Source organism: Castanea sativa, chromosome 8, assembly GCF_040712315.1.
Source record: "Castanea sativa cultivar Marrone di Chiusa Pesio chromosome 8, ASM4071231v1".
NCBI lineage: Eukaryota > Viridiplantae > Streptophyta > Magnoliopsida > Fagales > Fagaceae > Castanea > Castanea sativa.
Genome location: NC_134020.1, coordinates 17569319 through 17582126, shown reverse-complemented (window position 1 = coordinate 17582126; position 12808 = coordinate 17569319). Strand labels below are relative to the sequence as shown.

The 12808-nt window shown below is 36.2% G+C and overlaps 2 protein-coding genes across 2 annotated transcripts; one reads left to right on the top strand and one right to left on the bottom strand.

Annotated features, from left to right (window-relative positions):
• Window positions 1-819: 819 nt before the first annotated feature.
• Window positions 820-8004, bottom strand: LOC142607763 (cysteine--tRNA ligase 2, cytoplasmic). Its single transcript, XM_075779382.1, has 9 exons — window positions 7700-8004; window positions 6326-6389; window positions 4652-4813; window positions 3436-3606; window positions 3078-3359; window positions 2850-2975; window positions 1850-2083; window positions 1613-1726; window positions 820-1519 (listed from the first exon to the last, which is right to left on the bottom strand). Exons 1-9 carry the CDS (start codon window positions 7867-7869, stop codon window positions 1235-1237), a joined length of 1608 nt encoding a protein of 535 aa, XP_075635497.1. The 5' UTR covers window positions 7870-8004; the 3' UTR covers window positions 820-1234.
• Window positions 8005-10246: 2242 nt separating this feature from the next.
• On the top strand, window positions 10247-10963 carry LOC142605941 (uncharacterized). Its single transcript, XM_075777368.1, has 2 exons — window positions 10247-10438; window positions 10622-10963. Exons 1-2 carry the CDS (start codon window positions 10247-10249, stop codon window positions 10961-10963), a joined length of 534 nt encoding a protein of 177 aa, XP_075633483.1.
• The last annotated feature ends 1845 nt before the right edge of the window (window positions 10964-12808 follow it).

Sequence of the window (12808 nt, the reverse complement as noted above, 5' to 3'; positions counted from 1 at the left end):
GATTGCATTTAAGTATTTACCCCGCTCAATGATACTTAAAATAAATAATTAAAATCCCCCTTCATCAACCACAAGTTGGAACAGTTTAGATTCCAATAAAAAAAAAAAAGGTACAAGTTCCTTCCATAATGTTCTCTCTGAAAAGACAGGAAAGAAAAAATAAAAAATTTCTGGCTAATTCGAGGTAGCCTACCTCCATTTTTGGCTAATTCAAGGTAACCAGCCTCAGAGAGAAAGAGAGAGAGAGAGAGAGAGAGACCAATCGAATTACTTTAGCGGACACAGTTCTTTCAGGCAGAGGTTGCGTTTCCAGGATTTACTCAACAGGGTGTATACACGAAGTGGTCTTGTCTTGAAGCTTGTCATAAAATAAAAAATAAAAGGTCCGGTTAATGTGTGCCCTTAAGCCACACATTAAGCCATTCATTTTTCGAAATATTTTCTTGAGAATTGAAAAAACTGTCAATACTTTTCAACTCTCGAAAAAATATTTCAAAAAATAATTAATTATTATGTGCCCTTAGAGCACACATTAGCAAAATTCAAAAAACAATTGTCTATAGATTATGCCCCAACCTATGATGGATGAATTTTCTAGAAGATACTACTACCTCTAGTGTAAGTCATCAAGTCCATAAGTAACATGCTAAGGTAGCAAACCGCTAAATCAACAACTTTTGACAATCAATAAGCAACTAGGTTCTAACTTGGCCACCTATGCAAATTATGTATTAACAATCCGCGGCGGAGATTCTGCTATTGAGGCAAGAATCTAACTAAGATGCAATTTCGTCCCAATACCAATACCAAAGAAATAAATTGAACAAGGAAAATTGATCAACTTTAAACTCCTATAGAAGTTGTCAAACAACAAAAGGGTCACCCCACCCCGTGTTCTTGTATAGTATTGCTGGACCTGCAATAGCTGTTTATGCAGGAATTGAGCCATATTATGCCCACATTGCTGTATATTTAAGACCAAATAACACTTGGTCATGGACTCGGGCTTCTAACATGTGATAGCCCCAAATGTTACAACATTAATAACAAAATAGAATAAAAAATTACAAAAATCCCCATATAATTAAATAATAACTGTACCAATCATCTGTCAACCACCGGTTGGGGCAGGAACAAGGCTTTCCACCATCAAGTCCACAATGTTGTCCCCATCGTTCTTGTTCAATTAGCGGTAACTTGCATTCTTGTTTAAAGGGATGTGTTTTTTTCTTGTTCAACCAGTGGTGCCTGTTTTCTGTTCAACTGGCAGGGTCTTATGTTCCTGTTCAACTGGCTGTGCCGGCTGCACAGGTTCAACTGGTATGCATGGTCTCCAAATAGTTTCCTTGCCCACATCCATGAGTGCAATACCCTTCAAAGTTAAAGAAGCCCTGATCTGATCACTCTTTAAGAAATCCTTATTTTCCCTTGCTAGTTTTCTTTCTTCAATCTGATTCAACACATAACTTTCCTCCCACCCTGCTCTTTTCAAAGCCTTGTCTTTTAATTGCAGCAAAACCTGCCCAATGGAAAGTGACTTCTTAATGATACATTCCATACAACAGAATATTCATCATTAAATTATTTTAACATAGGCTAGAAACCAAATCACCTCCAAGTAAGTGGAAGAGGAAAGCAATCCCAGAATACTTAGAACTTCTTTAACTTCTTTCTCTAATTCAATAAGAGACTGAACCACTGATAATTGTTGTTTCTGTTGCTTTTTCTAAAAAATATCAAAAAAATAACCAGTCATTTCACACAGACTCACAATATACACAGCAGGAGAGACAGCAGAGGGAGAGAGCACATCATAGTAGACCTCTTGGAATGGGTTCCAAATATGTACCTTGAGTATGTTCAAAGAACTGTTTATGAACTTCAAGGCTTCTTGAAAAGCACAAGTCAATATCTGTGCAGTGTTCAAGTCATCTGACATTTTACTCTGGAACTCACTACGTAGCTTACTTATGCACTCTTGGGCAGCAGGAGTAACCCGAGCTGTTTTGCTTTTCTGATCTGGCCCCTCCTTGAGATTTTCTTGTTGAAATGGGGACAAAGCATCTTCACAGTCTTGCAATGTCTAACAATCACAAGATAGTTGGTCATGATTTTTCTGAAGATTAAAACACAAACCCATTCAAGTGTATGTGTATATGCCTGTGTGCATCTTACTGTGTAGTCGATGTATTAAAGCAGATTAGATATTCTTACAGAATATCAACTTAGAAAAACATGGCATCAGGCTTTAGTTAACATAAACTGCCACAAAATTCTAACCAACACAAAACATTCCAAACAGATTAGTATTTAGTTCTATTCTTGTCATCAACCAGAAACTATTAATTCTATGTTCTTGTCTTTTTCCTGTAAGTAGTCCTACACTCTTTTCGTTAGTCTTTTAAATAGTAATTTTATAATTTTCACTCAATGAACCAAAATACATTGGCAAAAAATCCATATTTGACAGCTTAAGTCATCGTTTCTGGTGAAATAGTACCAAACAGAAGTTTCCCACAGAGAGAGAGAGAGAGAGAGAGAGAGAAGAAAACAAAAGGACAAAATTATTAATTAAACCATCTGGCCAGAATGGTTGTAGCACTTCATCAAGCAGTAGGGAAAACTATTACTGATCTATCAATGGTACAGGGGAGAATATATTGGCTCAAATCCACTCCAGTTAAAAATCCAAGCTAGAGAAACATGTGAGTATTCACATGTATGCACACATGAACAACCCTAAATGGATAAAGAAATTAATAGAAAACAATCCAATGCTGGTAGCTGCATGAGGACAATAGTGGCAGACTTCCAAATGAAATTAATTGGAATTTAAAATAGCGTTAAACCTGATATATGTAATAAACAGCATCTGATGCACTTTCCAGCTGCAATACTGTGTAATTGAGAGGAGATCGATAGTGTGCGCTTAACAAGAAAAGTCTCAAAGCCAGTGGATGGTACCGTTCGGTAATCTACAAGAATATAATAAGAGTATTTTAAACACAAATACTAACAAGACTGAAAACATCAAAAGGTTGTCAGAAGTATTAACCAAATGTTAAGCCTCACTTTACCTGACGAATTGTAAAAAAATTACCCAAGGACTTGGACATTTTCTCATTGTTATTAGTGACATGCCCATTATGCATCCAGTAACTAACATGGCTCTCTTGGCAAGCAGCACAGCTCTGGGCAATCTCATTTTCATGATGTGGAAAGATCAAATCAATTCCACCACCATGAATATCAAAACTGTAGGACAGGAAATGAGCACTCATTGCACTGCACTCTATGTGCCACCCTGGTCTTCCAGGACCCCATGGGCTGTCCCAACTTGGCTCATCAGGCTTTGCAGCCTGTAATTATTAGAGAATGTCAGATATCAAATGATATAGAAAAAGACTACAAGGTCACTTGCAAGGGATTTCACACCTTCCACAATGCAAAGTCAGCAGGATTACGCTTTCTTGTGTCAACAGCAACTCGTTCACCAGCCCTGTTGTTTTCCAGTTTCTGCCCTGATAACTGGCCATAATTTGGGGATTTATCAACAGAAAAGTACACATCCCCATCAACGGTGTATGCAGAGTCATTGTTGATGATCTACATCATATGAAAGCCATTGGTTAACAAAAAATAGAATTAAAAAAATTCCTCATTGTGCAGGAGCAAAAGGGAATTTCCATTTTCTATCATGGTCATGCTTGTTTCTTTCCATAATATTCCAACAAAAATACATTAATTCAATAACAGGAAGGCATAACTCTGTGAAAAAGCCAGATGCAACTAGATATGGGTCAGGACCAGATAATTGGGACCAGGAGGGGAAGGTGGAAAGAATGCATCAGAAATAAACTAAAATGTATATTTCACAGCTCATACAGACAAAATTTCAATGTCTCATATTTAGTCCTTAGAAAAATATTTTGACAACTTTTTATGCAAGCCAAGCACAACCATTTTTCACTATCTCAGCACCTCTCAACAAAATAGGTCCAGCTCAATATCACCTGAAAATATCACAAAATATTAAATTGTTTTTCTGTTTCTTTGTTGTTTTTATTTGAGAAAGATATGAAATTGTAATGTTGATATTCAGTAAGGGCTATAGGTGACACACTGCACCAGATCCTCACCTCAATTTATGTACCATCTATCCAATGTAGTTAAACATAAATGACCTCATTAATCCAGGAAAAAGGGGAAGAGCGTAGCCAGTTTTATTGGAATAATGAAGGAGAATAAGTGGCAAAATTTTATTTTAAAATCAGAGTGTCAGGCATTTGATATCAGAGTACATCTGAATAAGGCATGTCCCTGATATTATCATATAGATATACAGCACTACACCTAACCATGGGCATAGAATTCAAAGTTTGACAAACATTGGGTGAGTTGTGTGCCCAAAATGGGAAAAAAAAAAAAAAAAAAAAAAAAAAAAAAAAGGGAAAACCATAAGAAGGAATTCCTATTGTATTATGCTCCCCTAAAAAGCCAATATCCTATATATTTTCACAATAACTGCTACAATTTCCAGAAATGTCCAAATATTTGTGTGTGTGTGTGTGTGAGAGAGAGAGAGACAGAGAGAGATCAAAATTTCCCAACACTTTTTCAGATAATATGAAAACCATAGCAAGTAATGAACCTGAGTTATCATATCCTTTATCTGCTCCATATGCTCAGAAACACGCGGCTGATGGGTAGGAGTGAGGCACTGAAGGTCAGCCATGTCTACAAGATATTCTTGGCAAAAACGGTTACTTAAATTTAATGGTTCCTCCCCAAGCTCATTTGCCCTACGAATTATCTGCAGAAAATCCAGATATTAGTTGTATCTAACCAAGCATTAAGCAACCCAAGAATAAACAAGTAACCAAGGTATCATCAATATTTTTTTTAACAACAGTTAAAAAGGAAATATTGAAAATGGGGAAAGTCCTTTATAGATGCTCAGGATAAAATTTTTCGTGTCCAAGTACTCCCAACAATTAGTGATAAGATTTTTGGTAAAATTTCAGTAAGTCACAATGAAGATAAATCGATTAGATCACAAGTTTCATTCCAACATAAGTCTCCAACAGCAAGTTTTTAAACAATTTGAAGCAAAGAATCAATAGAAGGCCTCAATATTATGTCAATAGCTTTACTCAATGAGAGTTCAGTCGAATTTTGCACTTACCATGTCAGTAGCTTAGCCAAAATTTTCAATGTAGAAGAATCATTAAAGTAAGGAGTAGGCTTCTTATAGAACCCACGATCTCACCATCCACCTTGCTCTTACAATGCAAGGTGCCATTTGAGCTATAGCTCATTAGCATTTCTTCCCACTCATTTTGCAGGAAGTTTCAATTTCTTAATTTATTACAAGTGCTTTCAGTTTTTCTTAAATGTAGTTTGTTTTTGCAAATAAAAAAAAAATAGCTTTTTTACCGGTAGGTTACACACACCCAGAGAGTCTAAAACCCATGACCTCACACTCGATCCATTACTATTTGCAGAGGAAGTACCAATTGAGCTATAGCTCATTGGAAAATTTTTTTTAAAAATTCTTTTATCCTGTGTTCACTTTTGATGCTTTTTAAGGTTTCTTAAATTCATTTGGTTTTCAGTACAAAAAATCAATCCTTTAAAACAAAAGATTTAGATGTGCTATAAAACAGCTAAATATTCTGCTCAACCAGCCATCTTTTATAAGAACAATACTTTCACAAGGATCGCTCAAAGAAGGAAGTAGTCTCCAATTCTAGGAAATCTGCTAGGAAAGCAAGAGATTTGACTGTCCTCTATAAATTTTAACTCTTCTTCTTGATGATTGTTTTTTACCATATATTGGCTGAGACAGTTTCTTTAAACTGGTCCTGCCATCGCACCTAGATCCTACAGATGCAAGGAATAATATATCGTGTCCTTTGTTATATTTCTCTTAAATAAAAGTATTTAAAGGCTTTTGAACTAGATCTCTAGAAATCACAGGAAGGAAGCAGAATAAATGAATGCATCCCCGTTAAGTTCCCACATGTTATTGAGTAAAAGTGGCTGTTCTTTACAAAATTGAATTTCCATTATAATCAATGGATCGGAGTCAAAAAATATCAGCTTCACATCTTCTATTGCTTCAAACACCTTAATACAACAATCTAAATAAAAGAAATTCCACAAATCTATAACAAAAGCTATATTCTATGAGGAAAAGAGACACAAGCACAAACATGTGCATGAATGCTAATATATAAGAATGCATTCACGGTAGTACTCCACTACAATAAGATATCGCAGATAAAGTGGTAAATCCAGAGATCCCAATACTCATGATTCTCACCTTGTCATCAACATCAGTGAAATTCCGCACATAAGTAACTTCATATCCCAAGTGTTGTAGGTATCTGTAGAGTTCAGATTCATATTAACTCTCAAGCTTATATGCCTAATTCCAGTAGAGAAAACACAGAACATTGTCAACACACTAGCTTCTTTACAGATCTAATTAACTGAACCTTCTAAATAATAAGTGTATCAGTATAAAGAAAAGGCAAGAGCTAAAAAAGGGGGACAAGCAGTACAGTGTGAAAGTATTAAGGTTAACCTCAGTTTCAGCTTGAAATGAGCTGATTGTGGTCAGATCATTCATCCTAAATCAATGATGATTTTAAGTACCACTAGTCCCACCCCAGCAATACCCACAAATTGGGTTTACCAAGTACGATAAAGATTAATAAATAAAGAATCATGTCAACAGGTGCCCTTAGGAAAATTGTTAATAAATCATTTTAAAAAAGTTTTAACACCACTTTTATGGGGAAAAAAAAAATCATCAAAAGAATTAATTGTTTTTTTTCTTTTCCCATAAAAATTTTCTAAAAATATTTCATAAGCTAATGCCATTAGGGCATCCATTAGCTTTTTCCCATAAATAAGTAACAAAAAAAAAGGGTCAAAAAGTGTTGTATATACAGCAACCCTGAGGTTAAGGGGTAAAAACAGCCTCAGGTCAAGGGTTCAGGCTGAGCCGTGGGGTCATGTATCCGTGGTTTACTCCCAAATGGTGGGTCCAAAGGGCCTTGCCTTGGTGAGGTTCCATGTCATAAAAAAAATAAAAAATAAAAAATCTTTTAGGCCAAAGAATTCATGTTTAAAAGCCTTCCAGCTAAAACCAAACACACAAAGCTTTGCCAGATTGTAAAGCAACAACTAGCAAGCAATTCATCTAAGGGAAAAGTTAACAGATGCCTAAGGGCATTAGTTTAAGAAATATATTTTAAAATTTTTTATATGAAAAGAAAAAAAAGTAACTAATTTTTTTATAGCTTTTTTCTATTTCCCTATCAAAACTTTCCTAAAATGTTCCATTAACAAATGCCCTAAAGGCACCACTTAACCGGAACCTTCATCCTCACTTCTCAATTTCCCTTCAAGCCAAACCAATCCAAATTTGAGTCTTTACCATATTCACAATCTTCCATGCAATATTTAATCCCAAAAATTACAAATGTTCACTAACAAAATAAGCTCCATACACAATGTGCTTCAAAAATTGTCACCGTTACACACTAAAATAGCAAAAATTTGTTGGATCAGTTACTAAGATTATCAACGAAACTTATATTTGTAGGAAATTAACTTATAATCCTCATCCTAAATTAGCAAATTGTACAGAAAAAATATTAGATGAAATCAAAAGTGAGAGAAATAAAACCTGTAGAGGACGTCGAAATTGACGGCGGCGCGGGCGTGGCCAATGTGGCTGAAATCGTAGGCAGTGACGCCGCACACGTACATGCCCACGCGCCCCGGCACGTGCGTATTGAAGATCTGCTTCTGCTGTGTCATCGAGTTGTAAACCCTAAATCCCTCTTTCTCCGCCATAGTTCTATCTCTCTTTGGCTCTGTCTCTGTCTCTGTGTGTCTGCAGCGTAATTCAATCAAACCCTAACCCTAAGATATAATTGGAGAAGATTCTTCATTCTTTAGCTTCAATGTATCGTAACGAGGGTGGGGATAGATTGCGTGCTTCGCACTTTGAATTGTATCTATATCAGCGGCTGAGGTGTCAACAGCGCTTGAATTGAATGCCTTCGTAGCTATTCCCATTTTTTTTTTTTTTTTCTAGTTATGAAAATTTTCTTCTATAAATATTACTTTTACAAACTAGACAAGTTATCATTGGTTAGTTAAAAAGTAATGCGAGTAGTGGGTAAAAATTATAAATTTATTGTAAAAATGTGTGGACCTCACATTACTATTAAATATTTTTACAAATTAATTATCAAAATAATAAAAATAAATTAATTTTTTTACAAGTTAACTTAGCTAAATAAATTTTTTTTTTAAAATTAGGTAAATAAACTATATTAACTTAATTTAGTTAGTTTATATGGTTTTTTGTAGATTTTTTTTTTTTGTTAAAATTGTGCTAAAATTCTATATATATAAAAGTGGACTAAATTGTGCTTATACTTAAAAAAAATTAAAATGTATATAGATAAAATAAACCAAAAGATAAACAAAGAATCGTTTTGTTAGAAGAAAGATAACAAAGAATTTGGTGGTAAACACTAAACAATGAAATTAGTGAATAGCTTTTGAATGAGCATCTTATGATACCTATCTAGTATAAAAGTTAAGGTTTCTACAAATTTAATTCTCAAAAGAAAAAAAAATGGTTTCTACAAATCTTTTATTATTATTATTATTGTAAGGTACTAGAATTCCGAGTAAGGTAATTATACCATGTGTCATAGCATGGCTGAGAAGGACAATTACTGCACCGAGGAGTCCATGCCCTCAGATTCTATGATCATGTCATCAATACATCATCAAAGAAGACCTTATTGTACAGAAAGAGCTTTAGGAAGGGGGCTAGTATTGACATGATTGAAGAGCTGGTGGCTGCCATCACATTTAATGCATCCCACCAAACCTTCTTGCCGCATTTATGTAGAAAAAACCCTTGAACAGTGCTGCCTTAGTTACCGCATCTCACAAGGGTTCAAGGAATGTGTCTGATGGGACTAGCACTTGAGTGGTCACCTGCGTGATCAACAAATGGAAGGTTAGGATCATCTAAAATGGTTTATATAAGATAGGAGGTCCCCTAAAGAGGGGGATCAGAGAAAAGAGTAGAGAAAAACACTATAGCACAAAAAATTGGAACTGTAAAAAAGTCTCACAGTGATATATTCAAGAGCCAATCTCCTCGGACGTGGCCAAGGAGAATTTCCTTTTACAGTATTGTGGTTGCCTTTTGTTTTTCCTGACTTTCTTGTTATTTTTGACCCATAGTAAACGTTATCTAATCCATAGGAGCCCAGTCTTACTGCTCACTCTCTATAAATTCATTGTGTTGGGCTTTTTAGGCCCGGGTCCTCCAGTCGTTTGGGTTCAGGAGCCAAATCTTACCCCTACAATTGGCACCATTTGTGGAAAAGGCTTGAGCTTTAGGGTGTTTAACGTTTAACTATGGTAGGCTCAGGGTTAAACCGGAAGAAGTCTGTTGGCTCTCAATGCCAAGACCACTTCCTCAACCTTGAATGAAAAAAGGGATAGGGAGGTTAGTGTGCATACTACACACACTAGCAGGAGCCAATCTCGAGGAGGGAGCTACATCTCTCACGAGGAAAATACCAGAAGTATGCAGCTGGAAATAGACCACCTTCGCAGAAGGCTGCATCGTGAGAGGCGAAAAAAGACTCCTTCACATTCCGACCACTTTTCCGAAGAAAACGGAGACGGCAGCTACAGGCCCAGATCAAGGACTCCCCTGAGTGAGTCTTTCTCAAAGGATGAGAAGCGCCATCATAAGCGCAAAAACAAGAGCTCGTCTTGCGAAGGCCCGGGGAATGACGCCATGAGCAAAGCGTTGAACCAAATCTCCAAGTTACCCTTCACTCGAAGAATCAAGGCAGGAAAACTCCCTCGCCAGTTTGCTTAACCTACATTTACCATGTACAACGGTAGGACAGACCCCGTAGAGCACGTGAGTCACTTCAACCAGAGAATGGTTGTGCATTCCAAGAACGAGGGCCTAATGTGCAAGGTGTTCCCCTCTAGTTTGGGGCCTGTGGCGATGAGATAGTTTGACAGCCTGAAGGAACACTCTATTGGCTCCTTTAGGGAGCTCACCCAAGCATTTGGGGCTCGTTTCGTCACTTGCATCAAGGTTCCTTGGCTTTTGGACTCACTGTTGTCCATGACAATGCGCGAAGGGGAGACCATGAAAACGTATTCCGACGGGTACTAGGAGATGTTCAATGAGATTGAGGGAAACTTCGATGATGTGGACATAAGAACCTTTAAGGTCAGCCTACCCGCCGAGCATGACTTGAGGAAGTCCCTGACAAGAAAACCAGTTGGGGCCGTGCACCAGCTTATGGATCGCATTGATGAGTATAAGCGGGTAGAAGAGGACCAGCAGCAAGGAAAGGGAAAGGCAAAGGTGATCCCCTAAGAGTGGAGGAATTTCAGGTCGGACAGATACAATAACGATAGACCTCGGAGGGATTTTGTTGGGTCCTCGGGTCTGGCTGTCACTCAGGCAGTTAGCACCATGTTCCGAGAGCCCGTTCACCTGGTCTTAGAAAAGATAAAGAACGAACCATACTTTAAATGACCAAATAAGATGGGAGGAGACCCCACGAAGCGCAACCAGAGTCTTCACTGCCAATACCACCAGGAGCGTGGGCATACTACTGAGGATTGTAGGACTTTGTGGAACCATCTAGAGCAGCTAATGCAAGCAGGAAAGTTAAAGCAATTCTTGCATCAACCTAATGAACAAGGCAGTCAGCCCGTGTCAAGAGCACATAGAGATGCCTCTTCAAAACCCCTATTGGGCAAAATTAGCGTAATCTTCGCTACTCTGGGGAGAACTGGCTCCTTTCCATCCAGGGTAATGTTCATAGTTTGGCCACCTGCTGGGGACTTAACTCCTGGTCCAAAAAGGAGCAGAGTGGGAGTTTGACCAGCCTTGTGTTAGGATTAGTGCCCTTAAATCCTATTGTATGATGCTATATATATTATTATGTATGACATTATGTATGACTTAATGTTGTGTTTAATAAAGTTATTTTATTATTATCTAAAAATAATGGTAACATGAATATTGAGACATTATCATATAGTCCATGAGATGCATTGTATGTGATTTAGTCACAGAAGATGTAAATCACAAGTTTCTTATAAACTCAAAATGTAATTCGTAGTCGGTGATGAAAATTGGGCATTTCATCTGCGAAAACTATAACATATTAACTAAGATGATTTGTCTTGATCATGGAAATAGAGATTTCTAGTTGGTATGTTGATATGTTTTGAGTTAAAACATATTGAACTGGACCGTGTGAGATTTATTATTCTCTTAACGACTGTCAAATGAATAATAAACTCACGACTTATATTTACATGAACTCTTAATCCTGAGAGAATAATGGACTTGATCATAAGGTGTAGATTGCTTTGATATATTAGGAGTGAGATCTAGAGTAACAGTTAAAACCTCAGTATGTTGGGCAACCACATTTAGTGTTGATGGAACATATATTCTCAAGATGGAATTAATAGTCTCTTAACGGAGATACAAAATATTCCCTTGAGATAAGTTTAATGAGATTATTATTCAGAGAGTTAGGTCTAACCACTTTAGTAAGAAGTTACTAAAGTATATATATTTATGGAATTGGATTTCATAAATATATAATGAATAACTTTAAAGGATTAAACCGGGTACTCAAGGAATTAAGATGTAGTAATCTACAAAGTGACAGCCTTCTTTCATGACTTTGTATTACTACAAATATTTTATGAAAGGGTTGCGTATACAATAAAGTCTTGGAATATAATTTATAGATAAGGCATAGAGTGCAACTATATTTATATAGTGGTATTTGTTAGGATTAGTGCCCTTAAATCCTATTGTATGATGCTATGTATGATATTATGTATGACATTGTGTATTGTATGACATGATGTATGACTTAATATTGTGTTTGATAAAGTTATTTTATTATTATCTAAAATAATGGTAACATGAATATGGGACATTATCATATAGTCCATGAGATGCATTGTATGTGATTTATGTGAAAAGTCACAGAAGATGTAAATCACAAGTTCTTTGTAAACTTAGAATTAATAGTTCGTAGTCGGTGATGAAATTGGGCATTTCATCTGCGAAAACTATAACGTGTCAACTAAGATGATTTGTCTTGATCATGGAAGTGGAAGCTTCTAGTTGATATGTTGATATGTTTTAAGAGTTAAAACATATTGAACATCATTGTGAGATTTATTATTCTCCTAATGACCGTCAAATGAATAATAAATCTCACGACTTCTATTTGCATGAACTCTTAATCCCGAGAGAATAATGGACACGATCATGAAGTGTAGGTTGCTTTGATATATCGGGGAGTGAGATCTGAAGTGACGGTCAAAACCTCAGTATGTTGGGCAGCCACATTTAGTGTTGATGGAACATATATTCTCAAGATGGAATTCATAGTCTCTTGATGGAGATATAAAATATTCCCTTGAGATAAGTTTAATGGTTCAGTTATTCAGAGAGTTAGGCCTAACCACTTTAGTAAGAAATTACTAAAGTATATATTTATGAAATTGAATTTCATAAATATATAATGAATAACTTTAAAGAATTAAACCGGGTACTCAAGGATAAGATGTAGTAATTTACAAAGTGGCAGTTTATATTTATGACTTTGTGTTACTACGAATATTTTATGAAGGGGTTACGTGTATAATAAAGTCTTGGGATATAATTTATTAATAAGGCCTAGAGTGCAATTATATT